The 18854-nt window shown below is 41.0% G+C and overlaps 1 protein-coding gene across 1 annotated transcript in view; it reads left to right on the plus strand.

Moving 5' to 3' along the window:
* The window catches only part of PCSK2 (proprotein convertase subtilisin/kexin type 2), a 93870-nt gene that overhangs the window by 55616 nt on the left and 19400 nt on the right, over positions 1-18854 (plus strand). Inside the window, exons 6-7 of the mRNA XM_031603310.2 lie at positions 11887-11963; positions 18022-18110. Of these exons, the coding sequence (XP_031459170.1) occupies positions 11887-11963; positions 18022-18110 (166 nt within the window). The remainder of the gene's footprint in view (positions 1-11886; positions 11964-18021; positions 18111-18854) is intronic.

Consider the following 18854-nt stretch of genomic DNA (forward strand, 5'->3'; position numbering starts at 1 on the left):
AATACTTAATGAAGCCCCTCCAACAGTCCTTTTCTCCTCCCCTGCTCTCAGCAGCACCTGCTTTTGCAGGTACATGTTACATTGGAGCTCATGTGCTGCAGTTTACTTAAGATGACTGCACAGTTCCTCTTATCTATCTTATAGCTACTTAAAATAGTCACTGCTGCTGGGAGAGAGAAGCCAAGGTGCTATGTAAGGGAGACATCAGTGTCTTCTTACTTCATGAAAAATAAGAATGTTTTGTAACCAAAGATGTTATCAAAACCTTGTAGCTTTCAACTCAATTAAAAATAGAAGAGCTGAAAGAATTTAAAACTATTTCTCCTCCGGATCATTTGGTGTGGCCACGAGCCATAAAAAGAGGCTTTTGCTGCAGAGGAGGCAATAACTTGTGAAGGAGGCACAACTGCCTTGTGTCACACACAGAGCGGTTTTTGTAGCTGAAAACAGGATTTCTCATATCAAAAGATGTTACGATAATGCATTTGCCAAAGTCCATCGTGGGAGATCCAGACTCCAAATACTTGGCTCTTTCCGAGTGCTCTGTGTTCAGCACCGTCTACACAGCTGAAGTTGGCATTGTTCCATGGATGTGGACCTCTTCAGGCCAACTAATCTATGCTGGCTGTATAATATCCTCAAAGTATAATCCTTCCAGAATCAGAATGATTCATGTATGGTAGCTGCACTTACCTGAAATTATTTCCAAACAATGAACGCTGCAAAAAGTTTTCAGCTTTCTGCTGTATTATAACCACCTAAAAAGGATATTTGTCATGTTAAATGCATGCTTCGTGTGCAAGCGACGTGACGTGGTGCCAAAGATACTCATTTTGCAAGCTAAGGACCACACGTCGTCCACAGCAGTGATTTTTCCCTGTAATCCATGTATTTAATTAATCAACTGCACACCGAGAAAGTGTAAGGTGGCTAATCACTTTAATCATTAAGCTGTGGTATTAGTTTTCACTTAAGGCATCATTCAGAGAAAATAAATTAGGGCTTGAAATGAGAAATGTGCAGAGGTGGAAGAGCAGATAAGGACGTTTCTTCATCAGCTCTGATAGGCACTTTTAAAATTGGCTTGTGCCTCTCTCCTGGGTTCTCCAAGGAAGTTTTTCTGGAATGAGTTTCTTCTTTTATTTAGACAAGGCAAGTAGAGGAAAGATATCCGTTCTCACTGTTTGTTAAGGAGGGATCTGATATTGGTTGTATATTTTATATTTATTTATATTGTATCTGTTTTGGTTGTATATTTCGTTCTTTTCTGGAGACTGTTTAGCTTTTGGAACGGGCCAGAAATCTTGCAATAGAACAATGTCTTTTGCCAGCAAAGATGAGTGTTTTATAAACTGTAACTGTCTATAGGGTAATACAAGTAAATATTTCTATTTTGATCGATTCAACCTCACTTTAAACATTTGTCTGCTGGAACTTTCTGGATTAAATCAGCAGCAAGTAAATACCACTCTAGTTTATGGTCTGCTTAGAAGGACAGGTTTAAATGCAGATTCTCCTGGAGGCAGTGTGTACCATGTAATGTTAAACCAAAGCCCAGTAAAATTAAGTAAGGGGCTTCTAATTCCCCAAAGAGAAAATAACGCATTTTTAGTTGAAAAAAAGCAAACATATTTTTGCAGTTTTTGCATTGGGAAGTTCCTATTTTTTGTGAAAAGAGTTATTTTAACTGCTCATCCTGTATAAGATACTACTGATGTTGAAATCCCTGAATATCGTTCAGCATTGAAATGGGACTTCATTAAACTTCATGCTGTAGTTACGTTTTGTCTACTGAAGGTCTTAGCAGAGAAGCCTAAATTAGATGGTGCTTGTGGAGAAAGATTATCCCTCAAAAAGCTTTGTAAAAAATTGATAGGTGCCAGGGATGGACTTTCAGACCCAGTGTTGATTTGGCAAAAAGGACTCAAACCCTCTGTTTATTAGTGGACGTGCAAATGATGAACAGTGACATGCAAAAGGGAGAGTTTTGGTGGAGCCTTTTGGGTAAGAATCCAGGAGAGAAGAGCAAGAAGACACAAAGAACCTGCTATCTTGTGCAAACAAATGCTAGCCTAAATACAGTAGAGGAAGATGCAAACGGACTCCCGTATTTAAACACCTCTCCTTCACTGTGCCTGGAAGTTACTTTGGTTCATTTGAAATTAGTTAATTTTTTTTTTTTCTGTTTTGGCACTTCATCTTGATACAGCTACTTGCTTTGCACTGTTTAACATTGCTGTGTGCATTCATGTGTTCTGTATATAATAGTTCTTCTCTTGGTGGATGAACAGGTGTGGTATGTACGTTGCTCAGATATTTTTGAACGTCTGCCCGATTTCACATTGCTTTGATTTAAAAATAATGTACTTTCTGTTGCACTCCCAACAGAAGCAATAAGAATAATAAGCATTTCTTCCAGGGGAACAAAACAGCAGTGCACGGTGTCTGATAAAATGTTGGTCTCATTGAAGTCACCAGTAGCCCTTCCTTTAAGTCCAAAGCAATCAGAAATTTGGCAGACAATACAAACGACAGGTTTATAGGATTTATTCTACTGCATATTGCTTTTTTTAATCATCACAAGAGACAGGCTTCATAGCTTCAGCAGAGCAAATTAGGATCCCAGAAGCTGTAGAAACATGACAACCAGGATAACGTCTTTCCCTACAGGACAGGAGCTGATATTTGATGAAGCTTCTGCTACCTCCCATTCTGTGTGGCTATTGTGTGAAAGTTAAATGGGTGTGATAGTGCATAACTCAGTCACACATTCCCCTACTCTTTACTCATAAACTTTGAAATGGAAGATCTTTGAAATGTCCTGCAGTCAGGCCGTGATCTGCATTTTATGTAAGGCCTCTCTTTGAATATGCACAAAGGAGAGTACAAAAATCTGTGCTATGCTTAAGGACTTTATAATTTCAATGCTAGTGCATGTTTTAAAAATTTACTTATTGGGAGAAGCAAAATCACTTTATTTCAGTGAGAGGCACTTAGTTGAAAAATTAGTCAAAAGCGATACCATGTCTGACTGATGTAATTGTGAATCTCTCACTGTCAGCTAATGATGTCTAGGACATTTCTTAAATTGTTGTATCCAATAAATTGCTGTGAAAACATCAGCTGTTAATCAAACAGAATAATTTAAGAGAAGAGTTTGGAATGATCATGTACTGTTTAAAAGCATAAACGGTGGCACAGTATACAGTACATGTAGATTTACATGAGATTCTTCTGCAATCTCACCTTATCTCCCTGAAACTTTGGATTTAGCTATTCAATGGTTTCCCTGTCTCTCACATAGAATAAACAAAGAAATTATTTTTAATTCATAGAAAAGCATATAGACTAGTCCATTAAAGTCCCTGAGAACCCAGCATGACTTGACAGATTTTAGTGACAGGAATACACTTGCAATGCACTCAAATTATGCTAATGAGGTCAGCATGCAATTGGAATATAAGAGTAGATCTTCAAGACCTTGTAATTCCAAGGCATGTAAATCAGCTTCTATTTGCTTCTGTGATGAAATAAACGTACATAATGGCTTGCATTATGTTTTCTAAGTCTCTTCTCTGAACTGTTCACCTCCTTTTGATCCACCTACAATGTCATTTTTTGGTGTCCATTCATCATCATCCATACTCATGCAATTTAGGTGAAACTGCTTCAGTGCTTGTTAACAGTTCGTTCTTCTCTTGTCAGCTGAGAAACCTTTCAGAACAAGGAGGAACCATTCACTTTACTGTCTTGCCAGTTCTTACTTTCAGTGCTCTTGTGTAACAAGGGTAGCTCTCCCAGTCTTCCTCTTCCTCTCCACAAACACCATCAACTAAGTCTGTCTGTTGTTGCTACCTCACCAAACCATCTAAGCCACTTGATTTCCATCTTCTCTAAAGCTGCAGTTTGCCTGTTTTGTACAAGCACAATCAGTGTAACTGGTTTTAAGTGCCCAGCCTCAATAGCCTGCCAGTTTTGTTTTATGAGTGCTATTACAACTGTATGTCCAGTATTTGTGCACTTTGCTGGAAGCATTGCTGATAACTGATCAGTTTTCATTGACTCTGACTGCAGTGCCTCTGTGGTTATGGATGGGCATGTTCCCATGCAGCTGCAGGGTAGCGTTTGCTCTGCCAGCACAGGCAGCTTCTCTTTGCCCTATGTGATGCTTCAGAACTGTGCTTGAGTTACTGTTGAGTACTGCAAAAGCTGAGCTACGGGTTTTCTTCCACCGTTGGGAAAACTTGTCCCTTATCCACCACTTGGCACTTAAGAATGAGGCCTTTGTGTTGGATGTGATCCAAATCCTGCCTGTGGTATTGTGGTAGGAAAGCCCGTGGCTGGTTTTGGTAGGCTTTGATTTGAGCCCATTGAGAGGAGTGAGAGAGAGCTTAGCTCCCTGTCCTTCCAGCTCATCCCTGACGGAGGCTGAAAGTGCTGGCTGCTATCACAGCTCTGTAAACACAACCTTTACTGCAGCTTAGCACCCAACATGATATCGGTGTACCAAGTACGCGTCCACAGTATTTTTCAGTAAAATTCATTTTGCTCTTTATATTTGCTAACATCATGAAATGGTCCAAGGGCTTCTCTGGTTCTGGCTACTCAGTATTTTCTTCACAAATACCCTTGCCCTGAGTTAAAGAAATCAAGGAGTTCATTTCATAAGCTAAAAACTTATAGCTTTAAATCTGCCACTTGCCCTGGAACTCATTACCTGTAATTGATTTATTAATCGTCTTCAGTGATGTGCCTACCTATGAACATTCAGTGACTCTTCAGTAAGCTTGAGGCATATCTCAGAGATTTTTGGCATCTGCTCTGAAATTTAAGCAATGCTTGGCTGAGTAGAAATGTCTCATTTTTTCTAAATTAACTTGCTTTGAGGAGCTCTCATTCTAAGTAATTAACAGCTTTGGTGCACTTCAGGTTTCTTCCACATCATCCTGGAAAGTGTGGAGGAAGAATCAAAAATGTGCTCCACTCTTAAAAGTTAAGAAAAAAAAAAGTTCAACTTAATTTTTCTCTAAGTTTCTGTGATTATTTTCTTTTCCTTTTATTTTTTGTTCTGTTTGGCTATATACCTCTGAGCCAAGCAACAGCAAAAAACAGCCACCGTGAGCCAGACTGCATGTGGCTGAACGCATCTGGCCTTCCATTTGGTTTACTATACTGGGAAAACACTCAGCAGTCTTGATAGCTAAGAATGGAGTGGATTATTTCTTCTATTATTTGAAGAGTGAAAAACTTTGTTGTCCTTAGATAGGTGCTTTATCCCCATGTGAAACAGTTAATGAGTTAATTTTAGCTGCAGGCTTTACTTTGAGGATGATTGCATGCCAAAGAGTGCCAGCTGGCAATGTAACTCATCTGGGTTTTCTGATTCATTTATTTTTTTGATCTGCAGGGGAAGCAGAAAAGAAATTAGTAAAAAAATAAGATAAGTGGTAAATAAGAGGTAGTGCCAAGTGAGATGAAGAGAAGCTGATCAGTTACTTGATGAAGGAAATCTGTCTAATCTAGAGAAAGAATGCAGTTTAAGGTATCTTGTTAAGCTATTTGTCATTTTAAAAATAGTACTGCCTAACCACAAATAGATATAAATGTTAACACAAGCCCCATCTCTTTTTCAATTGCATGGGGCTTTTTTTGTTGGTTTGTTTGCTTTGGTGTTTTTTTTTTCTTTCTTTTTTTTTTTTTTTTGGTTAAGTTTTTAAACCTAAAATGTGTCAGGTTTTCTGCTTTGCAAAAAAAGAAGCAATATCTCAGGTGACACAGTAAACATGTCTTCCTATAAATTTTGACAGCTGGATTATTAGAAATGGTAACATCTGTTACCCCAACTGCCTTTAATCTTATAAAATGAGCATAAGCCAAATGTTGATAATAGTCAGTTTTCACTCTTTTGGCTGTAATTTACTTAGTATTTTACCTAAACCTAAATTGTTGAGTGTTAAGAAAATTGAAGTAAGAGATTTTTCAGTTGTAACTACAAATCTGTCCAGTTAAAGGAAGACTTCTTGGCCTCTTAATAGATCTAGGAAGCTGGAAAGTGGTTTCCTTAGCAGCTAACAGGCTGCTGAAGGGCAAGACCAGTTAATTAAGGGGACAAAATGGGTCATTTGCCATTTCCCCCACATCAGAGCTTCCTTCCAGTTCTTCTTCATTTCAATAAACCAGCAAATGTTGCAAGAAAACCCACACTTTGCTGTACAGGTAGGGCAACGAATCAAGAACAATGCAATGATGTTAGCTACTCATGAAGTAATGGCTTCAAAGATCCCTACTTCAGTAATCTTTCAGACGTTTTTACTTGTATTATTTATTTTCTGGTGTTTTATTCCACTCATCTGCTCTGTGCAGGAGGTTTGCTTTGTGTTGTGAAGTCACCATTATGGTGTGCTATGTACTTGCTCACTTTGGGGACAAGCAGAGCCTCTAATGAACACCTGAACCTGGATGGTTTATGGGCACCTTGGGTAGTATTCAGGACCTGATGTGCTTCTCCATCTGTTTCAAATGAGATTTGTATTTATTTTTCTTTGACTGCTTTGAGAAGGAGGATGGTAGAAAAGTGTGCTGCTGTCTTATAAATTATTCAAGGTATGACTGAGTATTCCTTCTTTTATAATATACCTGTAAGAACTGGGTAAAAAGCTTATGTCTCTAGAGGGAGATGAAAGTACTCTCTGACAGTGAATTCACTTTTTATGGTTAATATACTCGAATACAACCCATTTGTGGATGTATTCTCAATGTTGACAAGGTCCTGAATTCAGCTCTGGATTTGCTGGATAAAAGTATGGACGTGCATATAAGCTCATGGAAAAGCAGAGCTACTTAAGAATTTGCATATTTTTTTCTTCATTCCCTCTTCTGAACAAAATAAAATAAAAAATCCAACCAAGATCTAGAACAGCACGGTTCCCATGGCGGAGGGAAGATGGTTACTGTATGACTACTGACTCTTTTTCATTAGTAACCTTTAAGCTTTATGGCATTCCACCTAGGCAAAATATCACGTTGCCTCCTTTTCTTTGCCTCATAGCAAGCATTTCTATTTTCTTAGGCTTGAGTCTACAAAACTGAATTTCATTTCCCACCGTATGACATGCAGTGTTATTTTAGTACAGTTCTCAAAGAGGTTGTGCGTTGTAATTTGAGCTCAGGGGTTTGCTCCCTCTTTGGATGAGTAAAGAACTCAAACAAGTAAAAGGTATTTCACTGTCTCAGATCTACAAGGAATTGCAGTTTCTTGAAGAGGGAAGACAAATGCCACTTTTGTTGAAAATGTTTCTTTTGTTTTAAATCTCTGGGCTAAATACATCAGTGCTTTAACATCATTAATAGAATCAGATTGTGGCCAGTGGTCGTTTGTCTTTAATTGTTTGTTTCATGGACTTTCATGTAAGCATAGGCAAATTTCATGAGTTAAGGAGGAAAAGAGAATTATATGTGAATTACTCTTTAGAGGCTTGTAAAGCTATATAAAAATTTATGGGCTTGCTGCATTACTCAAGGTACATAATTTTATTACAGATCTGAGCAACACATGGGACAATTGATTTACTGTTATTGTTGTATTATACAGAATGAATGTTTTACAGAGAAGATGGTACTGCATATATTTTTAAAAGTACAGGGCAATTCTTGGGTAGGCAAAGCTTATTTTTAAGGAAAGCTGAATTTTATACCGAGGTAAAAGTCATCCATTTGTATCCTGGTATATAAACTATTACTTAGTAAATGACTGAAAGAAGCTCATCATCATTTATTGTTAGCATCTTATTTGGGATAAAGATGCAGAAAGCTAGATAGTAAAATAAGATATGTGCCTTAAAATACAAGATAATTGCTCTTTTCATAGCAGAACAGCCATTCTCTGTTGTACAGTAGAAATTATTTATATGTAATTATGTATTGGTGATAGATGAACGTCAGGTTCAAATCTTTTTTCAACAAGGAACTGGTATCGATTGAACACAAGGGGTAGGATTGATCTTGTTCTGATGCCATGCTTCAGGACTCGTCCAGGTCTAAACTCCAGCCTAAAACTGATGGCACTGAGTTGCTTCCTGAATCCGATCATTCCACTGTTGGTCGAAAAAGACTGGGCAACTACCTCAGATACTGACAACCAAATATCAGACAGACGAATCAAGTCTAAGAGAAATACCTACTGGTAGGACATTAAAATTGGAAAACCAAATCACATGAGTTGAAAGGCAATATATTTTTATTTCGCTGTGCTGCTACAGATCTTCATGTGCACTGGTTTTCATTGCCACCTCATCCCTGAGTTAGTGATAAACATCCTCTTGCTGCCTGCTGGAAGGGCCAGCCTGTGGATGAGAATGGCAGGTCACAGATTTTAGTGTTCACTTCCCAAAACACAAGATGATTCATTTTGGTTACCAATTGAAGCCGTTCCTTTTTTGATTCAGTGCTGTAGGGGTTGGGGGGAACAGGGAAGGAAAAATAAAATATGTTCTAGCTTAGATATTTGAGAATTTGATCTTTAAATTAGGAACTTGAAGCAGTCCATTTGTACTCGTCAGTGCTGTTTCATTACCAGTTCCACAGCTTTCATAGCGTGGGTGGAATGTTCGCTTATGAAGATGAAACTCGCTGTCTTTTTCCAAAGACCTTAATGAAGACAAATCTTGCAGTCAGCAGTTGTTTTCTTTCCAAGAATTCTTCTTAATTTTGCACTTTGTCGATGGTTCCTGCTAAATTAGATAACTTTTTCCTCCGAATGCAGCCATCTAAAATCAAGTGAGTAAAAACTGGAAGATTTGGAAGAGTGTTGCATAACCTGGTTTGTAGCCTGCCTAAAGCAACTTTTCCATAGTCTGACTGTTGGTTACATGGGGCATAGAGCAGAGCTTCAGTCTGCTGCACAGTGGGCTGAATCATTTGTGGAATCCATTTTCCCATCACCATTCTAGACACAAGTGGTATGTCTGCACAGCTAGAAGGACTTTTCCATCTATAATTCTCTACACAAGGAAATTAACAGAGTCAGGAGCGGTTGATAGCTTTCATGATGTTCTTGTATGTCTCATGTTTTTCTGAAAAATCAGCCTCAGCAGCCCTCCTGTTAACTTAGAGCCCATGTCAGTACGACTGCATTCCTTCCAGGTGAGGAAAAAACCTGAGCTGACTCAAAACTAAGTTCAAATTCTCATCCATACACTGAAGTGAAACCAGAGTGAAATCAGAAGTTCTAACTGAGTAAGGAGTTGGCAATATGTTGAATTACATTTAGTACCCAGTTAGCTCATAGCTGTGTGAAAAAGATCTGAAATCACTGGAACTAAGCTTAGTTATCTGCAGTCTGCATTGTTTCCAGGCCATGTCTAGTCCAAGGCAGCAATATAAGAAAGTTTATTTAATTTGTGATTGGAATTTGTTTATCTCCAAAGGTTTCCAAGTCTAGACTGACAGAGTAGATTTTGTCTTCTAATTAAATTGCTCAGAGAGTCATCATTTCTTTTTTAACTTTACCATAGGATGCATTTTTCCACCTTGTCCTGCTAGGAGTAGATACTGTGCTTGTTAATAAAGAGCAGGACTGGATCATCTGTTGACAAGCTCATTTGTTTTTACTGATGCTCATTTCTTCTTAGTGCCATGTGTGGGATGAGACCTGGCCCTTTGTGCAAATCCTTGATGAAAATCCTTGTTGCAACTCCCCTGGACACTGCAGAATCCAAACCTTCTCTGTTTCACTGCATTGGATATTTGTGCCCCAGGGTTTTTCATAGAATGGCCTCGGTTGAAAAGGGCCACAATGATCATCTAGTTTCAACCCCCCTGCTATGTGCTGGGTCACCAACCACCAGACCAGGCTGCCCAGAGCTTTTGTCACACAGGACCCTAGTTGTGGTACATCATCCATCTCTTGCGTGAGTTGCCACATCTCACAGAACAATTTGTGTTACTCATTAAATTCCTGCGATAGTTGAAAGAGTCTCGAGCAACAGCCAGCCAGGAGTGGGTGCTGGAGGAGCAGCACAGTCACCAGGCCAGAGGCCATGAGATGCCTACGTGGTTCTGGCCTCCTGGTTTCCAGTGTTTGCAGTTTTCTGGACTACTGGAGAAGGAGGAAGCACAGCATCTAATGCCCCTTCCAGATTCATTTTCTATTAATTTGTCTAACCTCTTTTTTTTTCAGGCTTTTGACCTCTGTATTGCTGGGGGCCAATGAATTTTGTAACTCATTATATGCTCTGTGGAAAAGCACTTCTTGCTGTTTTCTGCTGCTTCTAAATCTTCCCTCTGGTAATTTCTGTGGATTCCTGCTAGTTCTTGCATTATGAGAAGTAGTAAATAACTCCCTGTCCACCTTCTCTGTGCTATTTGTGATTCATAGACAACTGTTAAGTTCCCCTTTTTCCCTGGCTGAAAAGTCATATTCTGTTTACTCTTTGCTCATACAGATCCATGCCATTCAAAGTGCTGTATAAGCAGTTGTGATAATTAAAAGAGGTAAATTAAACGTGCACCTGGGCACAGAGGCTCAGAAGCACTGAGAACCTGTGGCTACAACTGAAATTATTAGCAGGCATCTTAAGGCTGAAAATCAGGGCCTTAGTTTAGAGATACTGAGAGATCAGTAAAGGTACTTATAAGGTATTTGGCTCTATCTGAGCTGGAGAACAGCACTGAGCCATGTGGCTGGCATTCTGCAAGCCTGGACTCCATTCAAATACTGCAGAATATTTATTGTCCATATTAAATATAAAGAACAAAGCTCCTGGAATGATGACCAAAAAACTCACTGGACAGTAACCAGAAAGATACTTCGTTTTACCCTCCAAGGGTCAAGGACAGTGTTGTCTCTGTTTCATTCTGGCACAAGAGTTTTTGGGAGCTGGGGATTTTGAATCTAAAATCCAAAGACTTTGGTGCTACCAATGGACTGCCTATTCCTGCACCCCTGGAGCTGAGAATTTGCTGAAAAGAAATGTTTTTAGGAGCAAAGCTATTCAGACACGAGTCTCAAATTATCTTCAATAGCATGCTCAGCCAAATCTTAAAAAGAATGTGAGTACATTAATTAAGAATTAACATAATTCTACTCCTTGTCTATGGTGTTTATTAAAATATAAACTCTGTGATCATACAGTTGGGAGGAAGCTTCTAAATATTTTTAAAAGCTTAATTTTCAGTCACCCTTAATTTATTTCTTTTCATTGAGAGGGAAGAAAGAAGATGCACTTGACTTTCTGAAACTCCACTTGCTTCTCAAATATAGCATCAAAAAGTTGCTGAGTGTCCTCAGTTCTGCTGATGGGGCAAAATCATGAGTGATCTAAATTGTGAAAAAAGGAGAGGCTGGGATGGCATTCTCAGAAGGGTCCGACAGCCACGTTTATGAAGCTGTTCAAACAACTGAAGGATCAAGAAAATATGCAAAGAGAATTTTGACACGTATGTCCTGAATGTTAATACAGTTTTCACATTGGAATTTTGAGAAAAATTTCATAGCTATTGAAATGGTTTAGAAATGTGTTTTTCTTAGTAAGAAGGAAGACCCCAAGTGTTGGTCATTTCCAATACTGATTGGAAAATGCTGTTTAATCTTTGTCCTGCCTCACTAAGTAGCCTAACAGCTCATGAAAATGTTGGCGAGGCGATCAAATTAAGCTGAAACAGGACCTAAATCCTCTTATAAAGCACTTTTGGGAGTGGTGTTGGGTGTCCAAAATGGTGTTTGCTGAAACGTAAACAAGAGGAATTTCACAGAGAAGGAATGACATTTTCTTTTCCAGGGGAGAAAAAAGAAGCCAATACCTAATGAGATTTTCTGTGGGTATGTGTGTTCTGCTTTACCTAGCATGTCTGCTTTCCTGCACGTTCACTGAACTTTGTGTTTTGCAGAATGCCCAAGCTAGCTACGATTTCAGCAGTAATGATCCCTACCCCTACCCCCGCTATACGGATGACTGGTTCAACAGGTAAGTGGGTTTCGAGTGGCTTCCTGTTCACTTCTGTTTGCATAGGAAATTAAAAGTATTTGCTAAGATTTGTGGAACGTATATTTTTTGCTAGATTCTTTGCTGGCCAAAATGGTAGCTTCAATGTCACTGCAGTTTATAAAATTGGATGTTACTTCTGACTTCATTTTTTTGGATAATCTCTTGATAATGTCATTTCATAAATGGTTTAAAAATGGTTCATTATGGTATTCAAATGAAGATGGCTGCTTCATAAGAGTATATATTCAAATTGCTTTTATGGGTGATAGCCACATAAAATTTTCTGTCATCTATCCTATGACAATATAATAAGCCAGCTCTGTAAGTTTAATACAATTCTGATGGGTTTCCCATCTACTGCATCCGATGCTGTATGACTGCTGTTTAATTTTTAAGAGAGTAAGCTGGAGGAAGAAATTTAATGCAGATTGGAGCCTGACAGAAAAAGGCTTTGGGGTGGGAAGAAATGATATTTTATCTTGATTGTAAACTAAGGAGGCTGAAAAGCAGCACGGTGTAGAATGACCAGCTTAAAAACAATTAAATCTTACATAAGTTCTGAATCATCTGCCTTTTCAACACGATTTGAGGACTGTGCTGGAGTAGCATTTCAGGCTAGGAATTGAAGTCCTTGTACACTAGCTGGGAACCTGCTCTGTTGTGTTTTAAGCCTGGAATCAACAGCACAGCTGTGTTTGTTGTTTAGTTTCTCCCAACACATCGTGATTGACTCACTTTTCCTTCTTCAGCTCTTCAGCCACATTCCCCAGGGTCTCGGATAGGTTCTGGCTTAGATTTGCAAAGCTTGTTTCAGAGTATTTCCAAGGAAGTTTGCAAAGGTCTTCTAGGCTTAAATATAATTGATGTGATCAGAGTTTATATAGCAGCAGCAGTGAGGATTTGGAAACTCATAGCAGTATCAGAGCTCAGTCATAGTACTTACAGCAATACTTTAGGCCTATTTGATGTAGTTCTCATCTCTTAGTACAGCTGCATGAATGGCCTCTGAGTTTTGGATGTGCAGGTCTTTTTTTTCATTTTGCTTTGTTGGTTTCTATTTTTAAGGAAATCAGTGTTACTTCAGTCAGGGAGCACAAGAAAGATTTGGGGCAGCTATGCTTCCACCCCAGACACAGACTTCTTGGAATGGATCAAACAGATTTAGGAGCTGCCATGTCCCCAATTACCTCTTTCAGAGAGCAGCTATTTTTTAGCCAAACCGAGATGCCAATGATATTTCTCCTTTATTTCAGGAAAGGACATCTGATACTTTTAAACTAGCATGAATCCAATTAGTGAATGGAAAGTCAGAGAAAGACTGGGGCTCTAATTTGTGAAGGTCTGCTGCCTTTCTTGCTTTATTTAAGAGAAGGATTTTTGTAGGAGAAGGATATCACTTAGCTGTGGAGCGGCACAGAGGAAAATTAAATTTAGCTTTAGTGGGTAATGGTTGATTGTGTCATTTTCGGTGTAGAACTTCATAAAACTACGTGTGCTCTGCCAAGCCCCATTAACACCAGTTGTGCTGCTATCAAATATTTTATAGTAGGGCACAGTTTACAGTCCTCACGTGTTCAGCAAGGTAGCACCGGAGGCAGAGGTACCTCCTGAATTCTCTTAGGGAAGCCTTGAGCATCCTGGATGTGGCAGGGCCCCTGGCCTCAGGGTTTCTGGCTGAATTTGGGCACCCAAGGGAAGAATCAAGAGTAAGCAGCATGTTATCTGCACTCTGATCTGTAGATATTGAGAATGGCATTCTGCTTTGATGCTTCATCTGGAAGAGAGAGAGTCAGGAGGGGAAAAGCAGCAATTGTTTTGCTGAATTTCTTCTTGTTTAATTTTTCCAGAAAAATAGTACCTTCTTTGTCATGAACCATGAGGTCTCTTTTGTGGGATAGGTGATTTTTTGGCCTTGCAAGGTCAATCACAGAGCAGCACATCAGTAAAGCAGCCATTTCTTGCTAGCACAATCCAAGAATTCCTCAACTTGTACCCAGTTGTTCAGGAGTAGTTGTAGCTATGTTTCTCTCTGGGTATTTCTATACTATGTTGTTAATTATGCTGATGTGCCCACCCATAAGCTATTGCCATAACTGCTGACTCCTGAATTATTATTACCTGGTGCTTACAACTGCCTGCCTGTGACAGTCCGTGCATTTGTGTAACTGCACAGGTGCTTCTGGATAGACTACAGTTACACAAGAAAGCCATTCAAAACAACCTGCAATAAAGTCTCCATTTTGCTCAGTTTGCAGTAAGTTTTGTATCACCCGTTGAATTTTATGCATGCAGGAGATCAGTCTCAAAATAGGATAATATCCCTTTTTCCATGAAGAATATGTTTCTGTGTAAGCAGTTCAAGAATAAGAACCAGAAGACTGGTTTTTAGAAAGATGAACCAAGGGGCTTTTGTGAGCTGCCAGCTGCATGTGCAAAGTGTCATTAGTCTTTAAGAAAAAAAGGAAGAGGTTTTTGCGTGGAGTATTTCATTAATTCCAGCTGCTCTGCTTATAGGCACAGATTCTACTTTGTTCTTTGTAAGGTTGCTGGAGGCACTCTGGCCTTTACTGAGAGCTACTGGCTCTCTGTGAAATCAAGCAGAGTGGGTTTTAGAGGGGGACAACTGGGCGCTGTGGGCAGGAGGCTGCAGGCAGGCAGTTGGGCTGCTGTTAGGGCACAGGCACACAGATGGTTGGGCACCAGAGTTACTTATTCCCATCCTTACTGCACTGTCTGCTTGGCTGTGCTCAGACCCATGGCTTGGGGACCATGGAGGTCACCATTTTGGGGTGGGGGATGCCTGAACCAAGCCCAGTTTCTAAAAGCAGAGGCAGCCCCCCAGAGCTCAGAGTGCTTTTCGAGCACCCGCTTTAGGAACTGGCAGTGATTTTAACCCCTATTCCTGCATAACGTTTGGGATGTGGCAGGTACCATGTTGTGTGGTGCAGAGGTACCTGTGGGAGTCAGGGGCAACTTGGCCTTTCAGTACAGCCATTTCTTTTCATGTTGTGGGCATGCACAAGGCCCTCTATCTCAGAGCACTGAGATCACAGCTTTCTGTCGGGATAAAAATAACTATTTCCACTGCTATAGCTTCTTATTCAGTATATTCTCTCAGATGAGAGTTTGCTGTCATTCTGTCTTGGAAATCCATATTCTCCAATACTCCCTGTCTTGGAAATCCATATTCTTCAGAGGTTAAAAAAAAAAAAAAAAGAGGCCTTTATTTATTATGTATTCTAACAGAATCCCGCTGAGTCTCCCTTTGGTTTCCAGACAGTGCTCATTAACAGAGCAAAAACACCTGCTCCCCTCTTCTTCATTTTTTTTTTTTTTCCAATCAATACACTGCAAACAATGCACTAATTGAGAATTCTTATATCCACCAGCTCGTTCTATCTGCAGCATTACCCTGTAAGGGAAGAAAGAGCCACAGCATCGCTGCAGGTTCTTTGCACGTTCAGGTGCAGGAGGAGTGGCTCCTTCCACAGGTAGATTTCCCCCTATGCAATGCTCTCCCAGTGCTCAGAGGCTGAGGGCATCATGCAGATGAAAAGGCGATGGAATTTGCCCTACAAAAATGTTCCTTTGAGCTCTGCATATTTGACTGCTGCCCACTGCAAGCAGCTGAGGTGGTTGGGACAGGCAGCTCATCCCCACTGTTGAGCCTGCAGGTCAGCACAGCCCTCCCTGCAGACACCTGGCATTAGGAAGGCAGAATTCTGTCCTTTGCTGTTTGCTGATGTATTTCAAAGCAGGAAAAAAAACAACCTCCCCTGAAAACGGGGGCCACCTCTTCTCAAAAACATCTAAATAGAAGAAACGTGCAATAGGATTGGCAGTGGGCTTCAGAAATAGAAATGGTTTCCAAAAATGAAGGAGTCAAATTTTGATAACTAGTTCAGATAGGCAAAGCTGTTTTCCAGTCCACCATAATTTTTCATGCGTGTTCATATAAAATGTTTGCATTTATACAACGTTCATTAAGAAAGCTGCTCTGTGTGCTAATATCCACTTTGCCTTTGATGTATCTCGTTCGTAGATGAAAATATTCTCGAATATGTTTTATCCCCTTGTTTTAAAGACTGGAATGCAGCAAAGAGGTGAACATTAGAGAAGGAAGCTGTGATCTGTGCCCATGAGACAGGTCACGTCGTAGAAACCGCAATGGATTTATTAATGATACATGAACAGCAAATAGGCCTAAATTAGAAAAGTCTGCTATTTGCCATTAATAATTCAACCAAATGCATTTGCAGTAGCTCACGTGTGACTTATTTTTCCCCCTGCATTCAGGAGCATATTACCTGAACTCCGAGCTGCTGGAACAGGGCTGCTTGCAGCCTCCATCATCTGGGCCAGTGCGGAGAGGAGGAAGGGGAGAGGACCTTCCAATAGTCCTCCCATTTTTCCTCTCTGCAAGACAGTGTCCACCTGAAGGTGCCACCCATATTTTTGATTTTTTTTTGCACCCCAGCCTCAGTCAAGGCAATTTTTTAACAAAGCTGTCTATTCTGCTTTGTGACTTGTTGCTGTCCCAGAGGCCACCAGGTAATGAAAGCCTAGCAATGGTGTGTTTTCTTGCAGCTCCTTGAACAAGGGCACGAGGGAAAACCTGTTTGGTTGTTGAAAGAAATCTCTCCAGCAGCTGAAGGAGTCCTCACCTCTCACCTCTCTACCCCTTTTTTAAAAGGAACTTGTCTGCAATCTTTGCTCTTTAGTGATCACAGCACTGTGTGCGTTTGAGAGCAGTCATTTCTGGAGGCTACCTTGAAAAATACCCTCTTCTGAGTGAGGCAATAAAAAGAATGTCTTCCTTCTCACCCCTTGATTAATTTTACACTCGCCTTTGCCGGAGGTGCTTAAAAAGGACAGAGGGAGAAAAAAAATGATTAAAACAATCCTGCTGCCCCCGGGGATGGTTTGTCTGGGACTCTCCACACAGCCTCTAGAAGACAGCACTGCTAATTGCATGAGTCCTTAGCATGCTGTAGGAGCAGTGCCAGCTGGAACATGGAGTGGATGGATGTGAGTGGTGGAAAAGATTGGTATCAACGCATCTCAAAGGAAACCAAACTGACAACAGCATAGGTTTCACTTGTTTCTCTGCTATATCTGCTATTTGTTTTAAAATGAGATTATATTGCCCTTCTCTGTCTTCTCTGCTGTTTAATTTCTGTGGTGAATTAAGAGGAAGAAAAGTGCAGTCTGCCTTCTTGTAAGCCTGCCTCGCAGCCACTGGCAGCAGCAGGGTCTGTGCTCAGAGCTGTAAAGCACTTCAGAGACGCTGAGTGTTCTTGAAATGCTGCACGTCAGGCTGAGCCTGGACCTCGGTGTCAGAGCAGAAGCATCTCACATTCAAGCTGACTGCAGGCTATCTGGGCACTGACAGCTGCAGCTCCGTGCCAGCTTGTGGCTCTCCTGGCAGCTGGGCACTGGAAGGGATGGATGCCCTTGGCCACAGCTCTGCTGCCAAGGAATGTGCTGGACCTTGTGGTTCTCTTCTGCTACTCCAGCTTGATACTGCACCACCTCTTTCTGTAGAATTCTCTGTGGGCAGTGATACGTATCTGATAGGTGTTTGAAGAGCAAAATGTATTCGTGGGGCTCAAAGTAATAGGTGTCACATGGCCTGGTTGCAAAAATGCAGGGATTAGTGCTGATCTAGTTTTACACCGTTGTTTCCAGGAATGGTTTTGCTGTCTAGTAGCTGGTCACAAGGCAGAAGCTGTTTGACAGCCAGAGTTTTGGAATGGGCTGAATAACTTCGCAGCTAAACGAAGCACAGGTCTCTGTGTTAACCTCAGAGCAAGCATCATTCATGCTGCAGAGGGGAAACTGATTATTTGCTGCTTCAGGATGGAATGAACTCATCCAAGTGTATCCTAGTGCGGCACTCAAGTTTGCCATGGGTTTTCCTCTGAAGGGCTGGGATGCAATGAGGCAAAGACAGGAACAGGGTTATGCTCGTTGATCCAGCAGAGGGACCACTGTGTTAGCTGGGGTTAACGCGGTGTCTCTGTTTTCCTCTCTGCAGCCACGGGACCCGATGTGCAGGAGAGGTGTCTGCAGCTGCCAACAACAACATCTGCGGCGTGGGAGTCGCCTACAACTCCAAGGTGGCAGGTACAGTACCGACCTGAGCAGTCCTGACAGCACTGTGCTTTGTGCAGTACTGCTCTGCAGGGACAGGGAGCACAGCCCAGCCCAGGACTGCAGGCTGGCACTGGGCCATGCCTTTATTACTTCTCACGCTAGCTGTGGAGAGGCTCTGCCTTCACTGAGAGCCCTATATAGCTTCTTCAATGACATTGCAAAGGAACAGCTCTCTTCCTCCTTTTGCTAACCTCTGCGTTATCATTTTCAGTGCTCCTTCCCTGCGTCGTGGCAGAATCGTTTGTGGCAAATCTTATTTTTCAGGAGAGAAGGTGCAGATTCCTGCTGCACTTGGAACCTGTACTTGAAAAGGGGCAAATCCCATGCTGTTTGTATGCTTTAGGCTTTCACAGTGCAGGCCCTGCAGTGCTGTAAATCTCTGCAGTTGTTGCTTTCCTCCCTTGTAATGAGGGCTGTGGAGTGGTAAGAACAGATGCCCAGAGCAGACTGGCTGGCGCTTAGCACTCAACGTTCTCTCCTCAGGTGTGCTGGATATTTTTACTTTGAGATAGCTTTTTTTCTGCCCTGATGGACTGAGTACGGAGATTGGAGCTGAGCTCTTGAACAGGGTATGTCAGTTGAGTTTCACCCTAAAGAAATCCGTTTTCCTCACTGTACGATTGCTCCACGTTGTTAGGAAGGGAGTCGCAAGTGGAGATGGGTGCTTAGGAATTACATTTCATTCCTCAGTGCATACTAGAAACTCCATCATAT

The sequence above is a fragment of the Phasianus colchicus genome, chromosome 2, assembly GCF_987193195.1.
Source record: "Phasianus colchicus chromosome 2, bPhaCol1.hap1.1, whole genome shotgun sequence".
NCBI lineage: Eukaryota > Metazoa > Chordata > Aves > Galliformes > Phasianidae > Phasianus > Phasianus colchicus.